General features: G+C 41.4%; 1 protein-coding gene across 3 annotated transcripts in view; it reads left to right on the top strand.

The window, feature by feature from the left end:
• PPARGC1A (PPARG coactivator 1 alpha) overlaps positions 1 to 20,761 on the top strand; it is a 513,653-nt gene that overhangs the window by 458,488 nt on the left and 34,404 nt on the right. For 2 of the 3 annotated variants that reach the window (XM_006138159.5, XM_006138160.5), the window contains exons 3-5: positions 17,056 to 17,250; positions 19,002 to 19,124; positions 20,000 to 20,204. In XM_006138159.5, the coding sequence (XP_006138221.1) occupies positions 17,056 to 17,250; positions 19,002 to 19,124; positions 20,000 to 20,204 (523 nt within the window). Of the gene's footprint in view, positions 1 to 17,055; positions 17,312 to 19,001; positions 19,125 to 19,999; positions 20,205 to 20,761 lie in introns of those variants that run through there. The other variant, XM_025179017.3, reaches the window with a different exon arrangement.

The following is a 20,761-nucleotide window of genomic DNA, read 5'->3' as shown; positions in this document are numbered from 1 at the left end:
GCGGGCAGCAAGGGACCAGAGATGAGATCCAGGACAGCTATAACTCCACTGGGCCTAGTGGGAAGGAGGAACAGGGGTGAAGAAAGAGACAGCTATCTACTATATATTTCAGGAAGTGCAACGCTCCCCTTGGCTGTGCCTGCTGAAACTGAAGCGGCCATGGACAGGTGCTTCTTATCTGGACCCAAGCTGCTACAGTGAGAGTGGGCTGGAGTTGTCCTTTCCACCTGGAGCAGCATGCATACTGAACCTTTTACTCCCAACCCTACCCCAGAGCAATGATTGAAATGAAGAAAAACAAAACTTATTTGAGTTAAGCACTTGAGCAATGCCAGGTAAATCTTCTATTAGATGAGTAAAATTGGCTCCACATGCTCAAAGGTAGGGCTTGCTGAGCAGCCAAGTGACAATGAACATGTTGTTTATTTGACAGAGATGCAGTGATCTTAACTCCTGACTTACAGAGAAAAATTTCCTTCCAAAATGAAGAGGTATGGATGATTTTAATGACAGTTGCAAGACATGTGTCTATATTACACCGCTCAGCTTTAACATAGAAGGGCTCTGGATGTATATCTTCTGGGAAATCTGTCATTTCCACCATTCCTTAAGAGTGAACACATTTCTCACCCTTAAATATAAATTATATCTAAGAGGAGAGCCCCAGCCAGTGCCATAGCAGTCAAATTAATCTTCTGGCCAAAGAGCCAGATATTGCTACCAATATGGAAAAAATCAGTTCCACAGCTTTATAGCTCTGGGTCCTGGTCTAGCCTTTTTCTGTATGCTGACCTCACTTGGAGTGTTTTAAATCTTTCAGATAGGTACGTATGGTGTACTTTGACAATTGTAGCAAAACCAGCCTTACTGGAAAACATGAAAATTTGAAACTGCAATTGTTTTCCAGCATGAAGCTCCGGGTGAAAGGGAATACATAGAAAATAGTTTAGAGGTGTTTGTGCTCTTTTGAATCTTGGGAAGGTCCCGCACGCAGTGACTACTAACAACGGTAGAGCAGACTGTGTCCAGAGGTGCTGAGAGATGAAACAACAAGAGGGAATATTAGTCATGATGTTTCTGTGGTTCTCTCCTTAATGCTACATGGTTGCATTTGTAATCATACTTTTCAGGCTTTTGGTAGTAGGGGTAAAATGAACTTAAGTACTGAGAATAGTGTGCTATGATTTGGAAGTGGTCCTTGAGATGGGATTTGGAATTTGCAAGACTGAGGTGCTCAGTAGTCGATGCAGAAAAGTGGTGGCTGAGATTCTCAAAAGTGATTAATGATTAGCTTTTGGGTGCTCATCTTGACCCATTTTAAAGGGCCTGATTTTTAGAGGGCAGGTGCTTAAGGCTTTATAAAACTCACCCCCTTTAAGGTATCTCAGGTTGATTCCCCCACATTAGGGCACCCAAAAGAACTAGTCCTTTTGAAAACCTTGGACAGTGTACTTTGTAATTTCTTAATAAAATATAACAAACCAGATTTTTGTTTTCTCGAGGGATGCAAGAGAGGGTGAAGGAGTGGCCGGGGAATGGTATGTTTTGATTTGCTGTTGTATGTGGAACATTTATATTCCAAAGAGGTATTTCTACCTATCTTGAGTGTTTGGGAGGTCCAACAGCTCATCAGATGTTCACGATAGCACCATTGCTCAATAGGAAGGATTCATAGGCACAGTATCCCCCAAGCTATATCTTGGAGAGAAAATGTGACAAATAGAATCAGAAACTAATTAAACAGACAGCTAAAGCAAGCATAACTTTAAAAAGCTCTAAAACTACCAAAAATGGAAACCTATTCTGGTTATCTGCATTCACAGTGCAGAACAAGTTTGGTAGTATTTAAGATAATTCTCTAGTGCCTGCTATTTTTAGTCCAAGGGTAAGCTTCTGTAAGAGCCTTTCAGCGTTGCATCCCTTTAACCTGGCCTAACAAGCTAAGCCAATAAGCTGTCTGATTTCCGTCTTACATGAGGAAGAGAGATAGCTAAAACAAACCATTTGTGGTGAAAATGTTCAGCCTATCTTGTATTAAGAGCTTTTTTCATATAGATTTTTCAAACATCCCAATATTAAGTGTTGCTTGTCAGAGACCAAAATGTCAAGCTTTGCTGTTTGGAAATTGTAGAAGCACAGATGCAAAAGGAGAATTTTATAGACCCATCCTAATGGAAATAAACATTAGTATGTTACCATTGATGACAATGAATCTTTTCAGCTCAAAATATCATTATCAATGTATCTGAAAGAAAAAATAATGTGTTCAGTTTTTCTTTAGACATAAGGCATTTAATTCACTTCTCACACCAGATCTGAACGGATTTAAATCTACTGACTTAAGTGGAGTTACTTTTGGTTTATACTGTTGTTCATGGGAGGAAACTCCCGCCTAAGATCATGGTGATTGTAGGACTTTGAGTTCAGGACCTAAGGCTGTCAGAGTAGAAAGCAAGGACAATGCCACTTTAAAATGCTTAGCCAATCATTCTATGCTTAATTGGGATAGGATAGAGTGGGGGTTGTGGTGCAAAACATTGTAATATATTGGGTTACAAGTAGCTCTTTCTTCACCTGAAATGGTATGGGGTTTTTTGCCTCAGTTTGTAAGATTAAATAGTGCTCTCCTTTGTATTCATCAAAGTTTACAAAACATTATTTTATTGCTGCCTAAACATGAGTCCCAGCCACTCCCTCAACAGCTGAATGTGCAAGAGTTATGAGTTTCCTGCCCTTTGTTTAAAATGTTGTAGTATTAGAGGTCACGCTGCCTGGGTTAATGTAGCTGCTTCTGGTTAAAGTCATGCTGGATTACAGGCTCTCCTGCCCTTGCCCCCACCCTTTTATGGGAATAGAGCGTCCTCCCCCATCACATTGCCCCAGGGCCCACAGAGGCTTCTATTCTGCATTATCAGGGAGCTGCATGGGTGGTCCAAAATGCTGCTTATATGCCATTGCAGCCAGACATTACTCCCACTTCGAAACAGAGATACAGTTGGTGGAGGGCACAAGTCTCAATGTATAATACTCCATCTTGATACGAATGAAGGCCACCTGTTATGAACAAGATCTAGTATATGTCATGACTAGTGATCTGTAAGAATCACATATCAATACTGAAGGTGAAGGCAGATGCAATTTGCTCCATTTCTTGCAAATTAGATTCACCACCCTCAGGTTCCTGGCTGCACTTTCCATTCAGTTCCTTACTAGTGTTGACTTCAGTGAGAAAAGTGCAACTTGGCATGTGTAAGTGTATGAGAATATTGTCCAGACTGATTATAAACTCACTAGGAATACAAGGTCAGATTTCCAGCTAAGTGTAAATTGGTAAAACTCCATTAAAGCCAAAGGAAAGAGACAGATTTACACCAACTTTTCCTTATGTGTAGAAAAAATTAAATAAAAGCCTGTGGTGTTTTCTTTTCTCTCTCTCTCTCTCTCTCTCTCTGGGTATGTCTACACTACAAAGTTAGTTCGAACTAACGGACGTTAGTTCGAACTAACTTTAATAGGTGCTACACTAGCGCTCCGCTAGTTCGAATTTGAATCGAACTAGCGGAGCGCTTAGTTCGAACTAGGTAAACCTCATTTTACGAGGACTAACGCCTAGTTCGAACTAGCTAGTTCGAACTAAGGGCTGTGTAGCCCTTTAGTTCGAACTAGTGGGAGGCTAGCCCTCCCCAGGTTTCCCTGGTGGCCACTCTGGCCAACACCAGGGAAACTCTATGCCCCCCTCCCGGCCCCGGATCCCTTAAAGGGGCACGGGCTGGCTACGGTGCCCGTGCCAGGTGCAAGCCTGCCAGCACCCAGCTAGCAGACCCTGCACCTGGCACGGCACAGAGCCACCCACCCGATGCCCCCCAGCCCACCCCCTCTTGCCGGGACCAGGCTGGCGGCTCCCGGGAGCTTGCCCTGGACCGCAAGAGGCGGGCACCTTCCTGGGCTAGTGCAGACATCGTGGACCTCGTCCACGATCTCCGCACTAGGCACAGGAAAGTGGCCGTCTAGGGCAGGAGAGCTGCCAGCCTGGCCACCCAGGACCAGGTGTGCATGAAAATCAAGGGGGTCCACTGAGGCCCCCGACACTGAGCCCTGAGCTTACAATGGCCGTCCTGGGTCAGACCAAAGGTCCATCTAGCCCAGTAGCCTGTCTGCTGACAGCGGCCAACCCTAGGGACCCTGGAGGGGATGGACCGAAGACAGTGACCAAGCCATTTGTCTCGTGCCATCCCTCTCCAGCCTTCCACAAACTTTGGGCAGGGACACCACTCCTACCCTCTGGCTAATAGGACTCCATGGCCCCAACCTCCATGACTTTATCTCACTTCCCTTTAAACTCTGTTCTAGTTCTAGCCTTCACAGCCTCCTGCAGCAAGGAGTTCCACAGGTTAACTATTTGCTTTGTCAAGAACAACAACTTTCTCTTACTAGTTTCAAGCCTGCTACCCATTCCTTTCCTTTGGTGTCCTCTAGTCCTTCTTTATGGGAACTCAGGAAGAACTTTTCTGAATGCACCCTCTCCACCCAACCCCTGCTTTTAGAGACCTCTATCCTGTCCCCTCTCCGTCTCCTCTTTTCTAAGCTGAACAGTCCCAGTCTCTGTAGCCTTTCTTCATCTGGGACCTGTTCCCAACCCCTGATCATGTTAGTTGCCCTCCCCTCTCCCAGCCTCTCTCTTCCCCTCTCCCACCTCCTTTTCCCAGTCTCCCCCAGTTTTTTTCAATAAAGACAGAGTCAATGTTGGAAGAAACGTTATCTTTATTTTGTACATCAATAAGAAGGGGGGCTAGGGAAGGGTAAGTGGAAGGAGGTGAGGGAGGAATGGGGTACGAGCCCCCGATGGGGAGGACTGGGCTGGCTCTGCGGGCTTCTGGGGGTGGAAGCTCTCCTGCAGCCCCCCAATTACTCCCTCTCCCCAGATGGCAGCCTGCGGCAAGTGCAGCCGGGCTGATGGCCGAGTGGTGTGATGTGCCCAGTGTGGGCACTCAGGGCACTCCAAGCCAGAACTTCTTTGCAAGCGGGGCACCCCTTAGAACTGTGTGTCCGGGGTGGGGGTCGGGACCCTTTAAGCGCAGCCCTCGGCTAGCCTGAGACAGCATCTCCATGCTCTAAGTCCTCCTTTTATGCCCTGCCGGCACTGCTTCCGGCCATCCTTAAGCCCTGTTCAGAGTCCACTCAATGTGGACTTACTAGTTCGAACTAGCAAAACGCTAGTTCGAACTAGTTTTTAGTTCTAGATGCGTTAGTTCGAACTAGCTTAGTTCGAATTAACTAATTCGAACTAAGTTAGTTCGAACTAGCGCTGTAGTGTAGACGTACCCTCTCTCTCTCTCAGATGTAAGAAATAAGCAAATAAAATCTCTGTAATGTCTTTCCCAGTGAGGAGTGATGGGCCAAGAGCATAGTTTTAAAAGTCTACTCAAGAGTGAGCGATATATTTAATTTTTATAAGAAATGTTATCTTTGAATGAAAGGAATGCAGCTGATGTGTGTTTCCTAATAAGCATAGCACCAAATAGTCCTGTCTCTACTAGACTGGTGGGAGCAGACTAGCAAAGCATTTTACCTGTTATACAGAACCACATTTAATCAACTGTATCTATAATGACTAATGAGATGCAGAGTAACTTGAAACCAGCAGATTTACTCCAGAGAAACATTTGTAACAGAGACCCCTTGCAGTGATTGTTCTATATAGTTTGCTATTTAAAATCTCTACCTCCAGTTTATGATTCTATTCACACAGGGAAAATTGCATTAAAAGAACATTAAAGTCATGGTACATGGTGACAAATCAAAGAAGTATATAGTTAAGGGTATTATGAGGTGGCTGAGACAGCTAAGCCAACCAGATTGCTTGACTGTCTGAACATTCTGGCACAACTCTTTAGAGAGGAGATGTTGGCTGACTGTACCATCCTGTTGCCGCTTTTTGTGGTGAAGGGGTTGTTTAAATATTGTGTAATGTTTATATTTTGATTTAAGACAAATGAGCTGAAAAGAATGGTAAAATGCATTTGTGCTTCCTGTTACATTAGTACTTGCACCTAAAAGCATTACTTACATTCTATTATTGCCTTCACATTCTAAATTAGAGCTTTGCTGTGTGATTTTTGTTTGTTTGTTTGCAGATATGAATAGAGGAAACTATAGGTCCGACCAAAGCCACTAAAGAGATTTGTGAAGACAATGCACAATTGTGCATCGATGTCAGAGGTCTTGCGGGGCCAGGTTCCCTCCTCATATACCTGATTATAACTCCCATTAATTTCAAGACTGTTTAACTTCACAAGAATTGTGCACACATCTAGGCTATGTCTAGACTGCAAGCCTCTTTCGAAAGAGGCTCTTTCGAAAGCATCTTTCGAAAGCGCCTCTTTCGAAAGAGAGTGTCTAGACTGCACGGAGAAATTTCGAAAAAGCGGTTTGCTTTTTCGAAAGAAAGCATCCAGTGAGTCTGGATGCTCTCTTTCGAAGAAGCCCTATTTACATTGAAGAATGCCTTCTTTCGAAAGAGGAACTTTCGAAAGAAGGCGTTCTTCCTCGTAAATTGAGGTTTACCGCCATCGAAAGAAAAGCCGCGTTCTTTCGAATTAATTTCGAAAGAACGCGGCTTGAGTCTGGACGCAGGGGAAGTTTTTTCGAAAAAAGGCTACTTTTTTAAAAAAAAACCCTGAGTCTGGACACAGCCCTAAGGATAGAATTTATCCCACTGCTTCTGGTGTGTTTCCTTTGGTTATTCTTGTGTTAAGTCTTATGAATGTATTTTGGGTTTTGTCTGTATCAAGTCACTTAAAACCACCCCAGAAATGTAGAAAGTGTGCGTGTTGTCAGCCATCCAACTAGATGACAATGAAAAGTTTATGGGAAACAGTTGTGCTAATAATATGCTGATTGATTCACGCTCCAGATCTAAGAGAAACCTAAATATGCTGGCTCATCTTGTGTGAGGAGTAAAATCTGTCTATTTGAAATATTTGTTCAGTAGGCCTGCTTGCAGGACTTTGATGAAGCTGAACCTTTTGACCAATTGAAACATTCTAAAAATTAGTTAATAAGACACTTCTCAAATGCTAATTTCTTGGTCAAAGTAAATTCAGCTTTTTAAATAGCAGAAGGCCTCAATCAAAGTGCCTCTCACATTTTGATCTTTCAAAAGAAACAAAAAATAAAAGCATTAGAAACCATTTTAAAAATCATTGTCAAAAAAACAAATAGAATGGTAGGAATTATTAAAAAGGGATAGAGAATAAGACCGAGAATATCTTATTGCCTCTATGTAAAACCATGATACACCCACACCTTGAATACTGCATACCGATGTGGTTGCCTCATCTAAAAAAGAGTTTCAGAAAAGGGCAACAAAAATGATTAGGGGTCTAGAACAGGTACCATATGAAGAGAAATTATAAGGACTGGGACTTTTCATCTTAGAAAAAAGGACACTAAGGAGGGGATATGCTAGAGGTCTATAAAAGTCATGATTGATGTGGAAAAAACGAATAAGGAAAAGTTATTTACTTTTTCTCATAACATAAGAACTAGGGATCACCAAATGAAATTAATAAGCAGCAGGTTTAAAACAAACAAAAGGAAGTTTTCCTTCATGGAGCACACAGTCAACCCATGGAACTCCTTGCCAGATAAAAAAGATAAAAAGAACTAGATAAATTCATGGAGGCTAGGTCCATTAATGTCTAGTAGCTAGGATGGGTAGGTATGGTGTTCCTAGCCTCTATTTATCAGAGGCTGGAAATGGATGACAGGAGAGGGATGATGTGATGATTGACTATTCTGTTCACTCCCTCTGTGGCATCTGGCATTGGCCACTGTTGGAAGACAGGATACAGGGCTAGATGGACCTTTGGTCTGACCCGGTATGGCTGTTCTTGTGTTCTTATTGTATTTTTGTGTTTCCTCTGATAATAAGAAAGGACTCCATATATTTGATCCAAAGTTTTTTAAAAATATATAAAATTTCCTCGTCTTCTGGAAACCTGAGTATGGTGTGTAATTTCACCATGAAAGGAATTTATTTTTACAAAGAGTTGTAAATCTCCAGAAAGTGGTGGGGGTTATGATGGAACTTCTGACATAGCCTTAATTATTGTAAATATAGCAAATGTGACACTCTAATAATGAGATAATTATGTTGCAGAAGAAGTGTATATAATGCCACTGTAGTACGTTATTATGGAGACGTCTGGCATTATCAACAAGAAGAAGGATTGGCATAGATTAAATGTGTGAAATAATCAGTGTAAAATACAGTGACATGTTGTTTGATTCTCCCAAACATACTGCCTAACAGGCTGATATATGGAGCAAAGCATGTGTTGTGTCTGAGGTTTAAGATCAGTGTGCAACACACTTCAGATAAATAAAGAATGGTAAATAAACAGACTCTGCTGGTGTATTTGAGCTCCAATGCTGTTGGCTTCTTCAGCAGAAAACAGTGTAAGGGGAAAGAGTCCCACACACTTCTGTTATCTTATTACTGTCTTTGTGCTTTCTCTCAACTTCCACTTCTTTTGTTTAATATTCTTGGACCAGAGCCTATAGCTGTGAAAAGGCCAGCACATTGTCAGGTACTCAGGACCATGTCAGTCTTATGAGCTACCAGAGAAAACCGTGATGCTGTGGGAAAGGAGGCGTGCATGGTAAGCATTATATGCCTCTGTGAAGGGGTAGGCCCCGGTCCCGGAGTGGACTCCCCTTGGCTCTGGGAATACCCAATCTCTTTGGCCTGGCCCCAACATTCAATGCCCCTCACTCCGGGGTAATACGGCCCTCTGGGCCTAGTCGCTAAAGTTCAGTGCCCCTCAATCAGGGGAAAAATGGCACTCCGGCCTGGTTGCTAAAGTTCAGTCCTTTTCTCAGTCCTGGAGGCTGGATTACGGGGGTTTTTGAGGAGGGAGGGGTACCCAGGTGCTCCCACTCCACCGGGTTCCAGCCCAGGGCCCTATTGGCAGTGAAAGTATCCACTGCCTGGTCGGCGGGGATGTCTGCCAGAACAAACCGACCTCCTGGAGGTCCTTCCGCCACCCTGGACTGCTTCCAACCTCTTCTTTGACTAAGACTATGGCCCGGGGCCTGTGGGTAGTGTGGTGGCTCCTAGGAGGCTGTATCAGCAGGCCTAACTCCTGAGGCGGCAGTGATGGCAGGCCTGGCTTCGGGGAAGACGGGGTCAGCCTAGAATCTCTTCCCTGCACTTCTCCCCCTTCGGCTACCTCCCCTAACTACCTACTTTCCCTGGCTTTTATCTCAGGCCTCACTCTTGAGCATGCCCAGCAGGGCTTTGTGGGTGGGGTCCGCTCCACCCCCCGGGGCCAGGTGAACCTCTTTAGCTTCAGTGCAGGGGCAGTGCCACCAAGTCACAGCTTCCAAAGAAGAAGTTGCTAAGTTGTAAGCATGGAAGTTTCCTTCAGATACTCCCAGTTAGCCTGAAATTTCCTTTTGTCTCTTGCAAGTTCAGACACTCCTCACAAGCCTGGCTATTCTCCCAAATTTCACCACTTTTATTGGCATTCCCAGATTCCCTCTCAACTCCCTCCCCTATCAAGACCCCATGCTCCCTCAGTCTCCACTTCCTTCATTCGCACATTCACTGTGGTACATGCTAAACTCACTCCCATTAATAGAGGCTGCCAGTCTCTCCTCCTACCTAAGGAAAATGCCCATCCTCTGCCTCTCCCTTTTCCTCTACCACTCCTGATTGATCTCCCTCCATTTGCCCCTGTCACTGTCCTCCATTCTCTCTCTGCCAAGGAGACGTGGGCAGAGCCTTACACTTGAATGGTAGAGCTCTTGTGGTCCACAAGGAGAACATTCCAAATTTACACTTGTACGTGCAGTTCCACATTTCTGGCCATGGACTTCACAGAGTTTTTTGCCATGAGAGGTCATAATGTAGCTCTTGCATGTTGTATTTCTTGTCACTGCAAAGCAGGAGATAGTTCCACTAGGTGTCTCGACACTGTAAAAATGCAGTTAATATGTTAATGATAAGATATCTGGTAATGCTTTTACAGTGTCAAGTTCTTTACAAGTTTAAACGTCCCTCTGGCGAGCTCAGACCAGTATAAAACATAGGTAATGCATTTATTTAGTAATCAGCAAATTACCTTATGTAGTCAGTAAATGTTGAAGCCTGAACTGCTGATAAGATCATTTGCTTTCAGGTGTTTTCTCAATATTGTGCTCAGCATCGAGTATAAATTGAATAGAGTGACCTTTTGATACTGAGTCAAATTGACTGCATTTCCAAAGATTCTGTGGTTTCAATTACCATAAATTTTTGATATTGGGTCCACAGCCAGTGCATTGGCTCCAGCATAACAATATCTTATCATTGGTCCTGTTAACACAGTGAGCACAATTATACCTTGTCCTCTGTGTTTTTGTTGTAGGTTTGCTCTCTGTTTTGGTTTTTTGTTTTTCTTTTTTGTTGCTGAGAATCAAAGCTTACTTTCAAGGAGAGGAACAATATTCTGTTTAAACAAATGAAATCTAATCATTAAGTGTCTTTGCAAAATGTGAATGATTTTTGGTCAAAAGATGTAAAATGTGTCTCAGGTTGCTAACTGGGATCCTGAGATTGTGAGATGGATAAGTCAATTAGTAGCTCCTCAGTTTGTTAGAAACTTAATTGTCAGTCTGTAATGGAAACTTCTGAACTGCAACAACTCATTAGATGTAATAAAACATGCCTTTTTTTAGAAGAATATTGAGAGGACTTGTTTGTGTATAGTACGAAAGCTGAACTTCAGACTTGGAAAGAAGTTTCAAATTAAGGGAAAGTGAGGGAAGATCCTTTCTGAATATAACCTGTGCCTGTAGTTTTCAGCGGATATCTGTTGCCTAAATAAGAGAGTCTTGGTAATGTTTTTAGAATATCAGGTTACGAGTTTAAACATTTTTCTGGTGAACTCCAGCTGGTAGTGAATAAATATACGTATGTACAACTAATACTTGACTACCTCATTGGCATGTGCACAAATCACAGTTTTTTTCTATATAACTTTGCTCTGAAAGATTGCAAACGCAATTTAGGAGCTTGAGAGAAGATTCCTTTGAAAATGTGTCACTTTCTCTTCAATCCTGCATAGTGCATTACTATTTCTTGGGGCCATTAGCAAAGTGCTATAGTAGTGCTATATCTTCCTATCAAGAAGGAGGATAGGTTGGGAGAAGATACCAAAAAATGGGTGCAATGATTATGTGGGAAGTAGCAGATGCCAACTATATGAATGTTTGTTTTATTACCGTTACTGTTGAGTTGCTAAATACTGCCACTCTGTTCGGCATCGATAGAGAAGAAATGAAAATGGCCTTTGTCCTGAGGAATGTACAGTTTAAAAGACAAGCACAAAGAACATGATGCACTGATAGCTGGCCTACTCCTTTTTTGTTGGCAAAGCAGAAGTACTTTAAATGAGTACAGTACTGGATACTCCCTACATGGCTCTAAACAGAGGCCACATATGGAGTAAGGGCCACTATCCAGATTTGCTGCTTTGCTTGTACTGAGCATACTCAGATGGACAAAGCATGCTTAGTAACATTGCTGAAGCCAGCTGCCTTCGTGCTCCCCTCCCACTATCAGGGTCCTCCATGGCTTTGAGCTAGACTGTCTCTGGCCTCTTAAGGTGGAGTGGTTCCAGGAGCTTTTCTCCTACACCCTGGCCCAGGGATAGAACAAAACACAGATGCACAAGGACAAACCCTAAATTTCTTCTACATACAAAGGAGTCTGGCTGAAATCTTCTCCTAGTGGACTCCATTTTTGTTTTTAAAAATAATTGATAAAGTTGAACAGTCACATTTCAATTATAGGAAAGTCTGAGACATTGCAAATTTGATAATGCTGTCATCATGTGGATTTTTACCACAAATCTCTGAAGAAAGTTCATAGAGATTAATAAAATACAAGAATCCAAATATAAAAAAAAATTAAAACCCTTTTCAAACAGATACTATCAGTGACTGATAAATGAAGATGTTGTCATTTGCCTCAATTTACGGATTCTATTCTGGCCTAAGGTATAAGGATTCTCAGGGAGAGAAATCTGGGTTATGTTTCATCCTGTGTCAATGACTCATGTGGTGACCAAAAGCAAATCAGAAAACCTGTCTGGGCCCCAGTTTTTCTAAATACAAAGCGAGGGTAATAATACCATTCTCACAAGGCAGTTGTGAAGATTAAGGTTAAATTTTTCAAAAACGACTTTTAGGCACCTAAACCCTATTGAAAGCCATTAATGCCCTCTGAGGTTGAGTGTTTCGGAAAATTTTGCTTTAATACTGTACATTACTATGTGTAGAGCATTGTGAGATTCTCAGTGGGCAGTGCTATAGAAAAGAAACTTTTACTTTGTTAAATTATTATGTAGTAATTGTGCTAATGTAATCTCCCAGACAACCAAACAACTCTAAGAAATTAGTTGATGTGTTGAAAGGACAATTCTCAAGGGCTGTAGGTGTACAGCTACCTGATACAAACTATCCTTACCTGCCTCCTTTTGCCACACAAATAGTTATCTCACATTTCCCTGCTCCTATTTTCCCCTACTTTATTCTGCTTGGCTGCAGGAGCTGGCTCTCCTGGTGATTAGGTATTTATTCTGTGACATATTTGTTACTCGTTGCCAGACTCATTATAGAGGCCAGAGACTCAGTGAGAGAGGGATCTGAGCTCCCCATTTATTCCCGGAGATGGCTCCTCTGGTACAGATATTTAGGTGGCGTGGTGCAGTTGCACTTTCTTCTTCCTGAAAAGAGCATCCCAGTTTCCAGGGATGTCATCTGTGGTGATATCATCAGACTAAATTAAAAAACATCTTCCATCACCACCAGCACCACATCACGAGTCCCTAAACATTCAGGCTATATCTACACGGCAGGCTTTTTGCGCAAGAACGGGCGTTTTTGTGCAAAAACTTGCGGAGCATCTACACTGCACGTGCATTCTTGCACAAGTAAATTTACAGTAAAGCATCAGAACAGAGGGCTTCTTGAGCAAGAGGAATAAGCCCTCTTGTGCAAGAGCTCTTGCACAAGAAGGCAGTGTGGATGGGCAACAAGGGTTTCTTGCGTAAGAAACCCCTATGGCTAAAATGGCCATCAGAGCTTTCCTGCACAAGAAAGCGTCCACACTGCCATGGATGCTCTTGCACAAAAGCACATCTCTTGTGCAAAAGCACATGGCAGTGTGGATGTGCTCTTGCGCAAAATAGTTCTTGTGCAAGAAACCTGCAGTGTAGACGTAGCCTCAGGGTGCCAGAGTTCCAGCAAATGCAAATCAATACTGCTTTTTTATTTTAGTTAACAAAGCTATGAAAATTTACACCACACACAAATCTAGCCCATCATTTTAAAGAATCTTTTTCCATTGCTAGTAATCACTCCAGCACTTTGTCATAGAATCATAGGGCTGGAAGAGACCTCAGGAGATCATGGAGTCACAACCCCCTGCTAAAAGCAGGACCAATCCCAACTGTCCTTGGGTTTTCTTGTGGAATGCGAAACTTGATTTTATTGTAGTCACTAATAATCATACCTACATCTTCTGTCGTGCTTCTCATTCATACATATCAAAGTGCTCAAACCTCAGATACTAAAATCAGCTAATGATGATGGTGCCTCAAAGTTTGCTTCTTATTGATCATTTGGTTGATGAGAAGGAGCTGGTTTGTAGCCTCCTGAGGCTCACATTGAAGATTCAGGACTCACAATAGTGACATTACTCCACAGCCATGAATTGGGAGCAGTAGAGAGTTGGGCTACATCTACATTACGGGTTTTGCTGGAGGAGGCAATGCAAATGAAGTGCTGCTTAGCATTTTCTCGTGCTTCATTTGCATTATCTCTTCTGATCTGTTTTTGCACAAGGAATTTTTTGTGCAAAAACAAGCAGTGTGGATATTTCCATTTTGCGCAAAAAAGCCTTTTTGTGCAAGATCTTCGGGGAGTGGCATAAGGATCTTGTACAAAAGGAGTTTTTGCACAAAAAGGAAACATCCACACTGCTTGTTTTTGTGCAAAAACCCCTTGCACAAAAATGGATTGGAAGAAATTATGAAAATGAAGCACGAGAAAATGCTAATCAGTGCTTCATTTGCATTGCCTCTTCCGACAAAACCCGTAGTGCAGACATAGCCTTGCAGGGCTCCAACAGACAGTCCTAGAGTCCTGGTGTAAATTGTTGTAATGTAGCTATGGGAGTGCAGCATGCACATATCTTTGTGGCTAAACAGCTCTGCCCCCAGCATGCCTCTTTCCTTTAGAAGAATTAACCAGGGACTGTCCTTAATCTTAGAGGTGTGTAAGGACTGCAAATGTGAATGGCTGTTACACTGGTGGCATAAAGTGCCATGCTCCTTGTAATGCACACCTGAAATGGCAGACAACTTCTGGTCCTAATTTATTTTTATCAGCTGATCTTTTAGCAAAAGTTCAAGCATGTGTGACAAATTGGGAAAGCAGGACATAACTGACCTGATGACAGGTGCTTTGCAAAAGTCACACTAACCAGTAGCATCCAGTCATTGCACGTGTTCTCATAGAGTCCCTATTTGTATATATTTGTATTCACATTCAAGGTATCTGCCCACTCCATCTTCCATGCAGACATGCATTCAGGTAATTCTCCGCAGTTATCAGCTCCTTATTTAGAGAGAAGCCAGTACAAATTTAGTGTCATTGTGTTTGGAATTTATGGGCTCAATTTGCTGAGCTGCAGAGTGCCTCTGGTGACATGCCGAACATCCTCTGTTCCCATTGACCTCAGTGGGAGCGAGGGGTGCTCAGTGCCTTGCAGATGGTACTCAGCAACTTGTGGGATCAGGCTCTGTGACATTAGAAGGCTGGATGCCAGTATAGAAAATGACCCTTAATGGCAAGGCTAAAATAGTGGAATTTACTGCATTTAGCCACTGCATACCTTCTCCCTAGTGCTGTCAACACTAAGACTTAGACTGCGATAGTAAACCAGAGTTGTCACTATAGTGATTATTACTCAGACATTGATCTGGTATACCATCTCACTCCCCCCAGCCCAGTGCCTGCTGTATCTTATAAATATGTTTCTATATAAACTAATTTAGGACAATTAGGAGCAATAGCATAGTTAAACCTTTTAAAGGTTATCTTGCAATGTCATTTTACTGACTAATGTGTTCCTGCTGCCATGTCGTTTGTGAACAGACATGTGTTAGCCAGCTAGTGTGCTTCATCTGTGGTGACTTTGATTTATTTGCTCTGTAAATTGGGACTGAGGCAATAATGGAAAGTGACATTAATTGTTTAACAGAGTCCTCTTTGTCACATCCTTTGCTTTCTCTGGGGTGTTTGATTGTTGAAACTTGTACAAAACTAATTGAAATTGCTATGATGAGGAGCAGTGTCCACTCAACTTTCTGTTCTTGAATGTCAGAGCACTAGAATGTCTGTTTAAAGCACAAAAGCAAAGCAGCTAACAGCAAATATCAGGGTTTCTTCTGGCATTATATTATTGAAGGAGGCATTCCAGGTCAAAAATAGTAACACTTAGGGCTCTGCTATAGGTTTAGTAGAAAAATACCATACCAGCAAAATTTCTAGAGGCATTCTCCTTGCAGAGCTAGTGGTCAACTGGGCAGAATGCCTCTGGGGTCGCTTCGGGCAATGTGCTTACACCTTCTTTTTCAGACTTTAAAAGTGTAGTCTGCCTCCTACAAAACAAAATATATATCTGCTATACATTTCTATTAATAGGTTTAAATAGTCAACAAAAAGGTATTAGTCTAATAGTAGGCTGATTGATGACAATATTTTGTTGTTAGATTATTCAATTTTACTACTCTGTATAGAGAAATATATTTTAAGATATCATGGTATTTTATATTGTAATCTTTGTCCATTCCTTTATCTTCTAAACTGCGAGAACTTTAAGAACGTTCAAATTTCTCTGACGTGTATATTGGGAGCCTGGCCTAACTCCCATTAAAGTCAATGGATAGACTACCACTGACTTCATGGAGATTTGGATCAGGCTCCTGAAGTCAATAGGAGTCTTTTCATTAACTTAAATGGAAGTGAAATCAGAATCTAAATAATAAAAGATTGATATTAAAATAATTAAAATTAATATTAATTTTGTATTTGGTGGGAAACCATATTTTCCAAATATACTACCAGGAAATGAAAAGAAAGGAAATTGAGAATGTATTGCCTTACAAAAATAAGGAATTTAAATTTATTTAATTTGACATATGTCCCATTACTGACGAATATAAGGTATCTAATATAAATTCACATTACTGGCACATTTGAGGAGGAATTAATTTACTTTTTGTAATTGCAGACTGAATTAGATACATGTATACAATAGTCTCATCGAACACTCAGACTACCTAAATGGGAAAGACAACTTCAAAGGCAACCTGCATAATACATTTATTTTAAAAGAAACCAAAGAGTCTATCAATAATGTGAGTGCTGATTGCTAGTCTTACATAGAAATGTTCGAGAATAGGAACTTGTGTATTTGTTTTTGGACCAGGAACTTTTAGAATGAAGTAAGGGGAGACACGAGATTGCCTACATCATCAAAGCTTGCCTAATTTCTCAACTAATACATTTTGGTATCCTGATTAGCTGTCTTATTCTGTGATTCTTGTAATTTTGTCAGGTCAATTAACTGGAGTTCAGTTCTAGAGAGAGAGCAAGAAAAAGACAGCCTGGGCAGTACTAGCTTCATTAGATGTCAGTAGGTTGGGTGCATTCTATAATACAATCTGTGCATGATAATTTAACCTTCGTTGTTAATATTGGATTAAAAAAACATCTAAGGAAGAAAGCAAATTGGAAAAATATACTGCAACTTCAAACATATTTCTCCCACCAAATGCATAAATGGACATTTCATTGCCAAAAATTGCATTTTATGAGATCCAGTGGTAAGTGGCTCTTGCAAAGACAAGTTTTAGCCAAAGTTTTATTTTTCGTAGATTCACCATTTTGTTTCTCCTGTCTCTCTTACATCTGTAACTCTCTCTCTCTCTTGTCATACAGAAGATAGATGAAGAGAATGAAGCAAACTTGCTAGCAGTTCTCACAGAGACACTGGACAGTATCCCTGTGGATGAGGATGGATTGCCTTCATTTGATACACTGACAGATGGAGATGTGACCAATGAAAATGATGCTAGCCCTTTGCCAATGCCCGACGGCACCCCTCCGACTCAGGAGGCAGAAGAGCCGTCTCTAGTAAGAACCCTTCCTACTGTTTAACAGGATATGGATGTGCCTCTGGCTACCCGCTGCATGGGTATGATGTAGTCACAGTAAGGTTCGGACTTTTCATTTAGACTGATACCAAAGGAAAATAAAGTCAAACACTAAAGTTTGCCCTGGGGGCGGGGAGGGGTAAGAGGGCAAACCCCAGGATGAATATTAAGAACTTCTATTGAAAAGAATGTGTTGAAGAAATTGATTTTAATTTGAGATTTTTATTCCTGAGACTGACACTTTTGATTACCATTACATTCACATCAACAATAGTAATGCTTTTAATTCAAATATCCTTTCTTGAGTCTCTGTTTGTATGTATAGACTTCCCTTCTGATAATGTATAAAGAGATGCTCATTAACGCTGGATAGATATGATACTAGTTTGCATGCCTTTAACAGTTACTTGAACAGTAAGCAACAGCATGGTATTAATAGGGGCGGGGTGTCAACCAGAGATTCTTTGCCTTTAGCTTTCTTGCCTTCTGCAAATAATAGCATCACACCCACATCTGAAGCATCCTGATGTTGTCCAAGTTGCATAACCTCACAGATACTCTTTTTTTAACATATCTCACTGAGTGTAGCTGAGTTTGGAGGTGTAACTGCAGCACAGACTGGCATAGCCATGGTAGCTATTTAGCTAGCGTGGCTAATAGCATCTGTGAAGTTGCATCAGCTTGCCTTCTGCAAATAATAGCATCACACCCACATCTGAAGCATCCTGATGTTGTCCAAGTTGCATAACCTCACAGATACTCTTTTTTTAACATATCTCACTGAGTGTAGCTGAGTTTGGAGGTGTAACTGCAGCACAGACTGGCATAGCCATGGTAGCTATTTAGCTAGCGTGGCTAATAGCATCTGTGAAGTTGCATCAGCTTGGGCATCAGGTTAGCAAGCAATTTGCATTGCTTGCTAACCTGGTGCCCAAGCTGATGCAACTTCACAGATGCTATTAGCCACGCTAGCTAAATAGCTACCATGGCTATGCCAGTCTGTGCTGCAGTTACACCTCCAAACTCAGCTACACTCAGTGAGATATGTTAAAAAAAGAGTATCTGTGAGGTTTCTAGGACCCCTTGCATCCTTGTACAGCCTGAGATGAAGCCCATGCTACTATGATTTCATTGCTATTTTTAGCCATGCTGACTAGATTCAAGCTATTGTGGATACATTAGCCCATTCTACAAGTTACAGCTCCAGTTCAGTGTAGACATACCCTTATGAACCCAAAGTCAATGGACTTGTAGGACAAATCCATCACTTTGGCTTTACAAAAGCAGTTTGGGTCCTAATCTTGCTTTTGTTGAAGACATTTGAATGTTAACTTAACAGGAGCTAGCCCTTAATTTTAAGATTTTAAACTTTTATTAAGGTGACTTCTCTTCGGATAGAACAGAAATGCTCCACTTATTGGCATTGATGACTGGAGAGAGTCTCTTTTGCCAGGCCTTGCAAAAACAAGATTTGCATGTTTTCTTTCTGCACTATAGTATGCTGTAGTGCAGGAAAAGGAAATACGCCTGTGAGCATCAGAGAAAAATCAACCCTTTTTTGCCTGGGGATTACTGGGGACTTTGTTCTGTGTTACTACTCTCTGCTTGAAGAGATTGATATAACTAATTTTAAGTAACTGTGCAAATAAGATAAGTTATTTTAATCCTTACAGATGCATAACTTTTTCTCTCCACTCCCCGCCCCCTTCTTCTTCCCCGATGTGTTTGTAGCTTAAGAAGCTCTTGCTGGCTCCAGCCAACATTCAGCTAAATTACAATGAATGCAGTGGTCTCAGCACACAAAACCATGCAAACACTAATCACAGGATCAGAACAAGCCCTGTGGTTGTTAAGGTACAAACTTAATCTTTGTAATAAGGCAAAAAAAAGTAACAAAGACTTTTGCTTTCAGCAGCTGAATAAGCCGTAGATCTATATGTACAATATTAATCTGTCCAGCATCCTGCAACTGCTTCAGAAAATGTGAACAGATTATAGATTGGGTTCCAAAAAATCACTCTAGCTCCTTTATTCTGTGAATAGTTAATTTATGCCTTCTCTCTTGGCATTTAAGAGGCAGCCCCACTGTTTGCAGTCTGTTACTCTTTGCCCACTTTATTGATATACAGAATAGTAGGGAGTGCCATAAACTTTGCTGATAGGCTCATGTTGCTTATGAATGATTCCAAGATGCAGTACTGCCGTTTTGCCAGCTATCTAGCCTAAGAAAGATTTCACTGGAATCCCGCCGAAAGGTCCTTCTCAGCCATTAATTGGGTAGAATGCTGGCAATGACATAATTCTGTGAGCAGGCTGTATTAAACAATGTTTGTCTTGCCATTCACTGTAACTGAAAACGTAGCATTTAGGGGTACTTAAGAGAGTTGTGAATACTGGGCTCAAGCAAATCAGGAGCAAATTAAGGTTTCAACCAGTTTATTTTTTTTGTTCACAGTAAAGGTGCTGTAGGGTCTTGTTAGTTACATGTTGCTGAGTAGGAACACTGAAATGTAGAAGAAATGAAATAAAAAGCTGCATAAATGTCATTTAGGAATTTTAAATGTAATTTTCTTTCCTTGTTCTGCAAACAATTATTCACAGCTCATAGATCTAGTACACTTAGACTGAACACTTCATTGAAAATCTCATCTCTTCAGAAAACCTATATCCATTCTGATAAGGTTCAGTTCACTAATTTTAGCTTTTTTTTATTATGCCTTGATTTTAAGACCGAGAATTCATGGAGCAATAAACCGAAGAGCATTTGTCAACAGCAAAAGCCACAAAGACGTCCCTGCTCTGAGCTTCTCAAGTATCTGACTACAAATGATGACCCTCCTCAGACCAAACCCACAGAGAACAGGAACAGCAGTAAAGACAAATGCATCTCCAAAAAGAAGCCCCATCTGCAGTCTCAGGCACATCATTTGCAAGGTAGGCTCGGGACCCAAGAATGTAATTTTGGCAACAGCATTAATGGCAGGAAACTGAAGTGCAAAACCAATGAAAATACTAAAACCCAGTTCTTCCTCTGTCCTTTGCATTAGTATTTGTGTGCTGCAAATTCAGACGCCATTCAGCATAGGGAGAATTAGTGGTCACTGCAATGAAGTTAGTTAAACATAGCCTTTTTAATATAGACAATTTAAATCCCCATCCCTTTAGAAAAGGAACATGAAATTTTTAACTGATGTACACACAATTAATGGACACCGAACCATCAATGGAGGTTTAACTATCGAGTTTTGTGTCACTAAGTAATTATACATCTGAAGAATCTGGGCAAGCCAGTTCATTAATGTGCTTCTTTCTTTTTGCCAGTGTAAAAATGAAGGCATTGTTAACTTGCCACTTGTGTCTTAAGAGACAACAAATAGTGCTCTTACCGCTACTGAATGGGCAATAAATGTGTCATTCCTATTACAGAGAGAAAGCCCATTTATATTTTTACTTTGTAAATTGTTGAAGGTTTAGAAACCAGCATGACCCTT

The sequence above is a fragment of the Pelodiscus sinensis genome, chromosome 4, assembly GCF_052426305.1.
Source record: "Pelodiscus sinensis isolate ZL-2025 chromosome 4, ASM5242630v1, whole genome shotgun sequence".
Lineage (NCBI taxonomy): Eukaryota > Metazoa > Chordata > Testudines > Trionychidae > Pelodiscus > Pelodiscus sinensis.
Note: the sequence above shows the minus strand (reverse complement) of the source record. Positions and strands in the feature narration are given on the sequence as shown.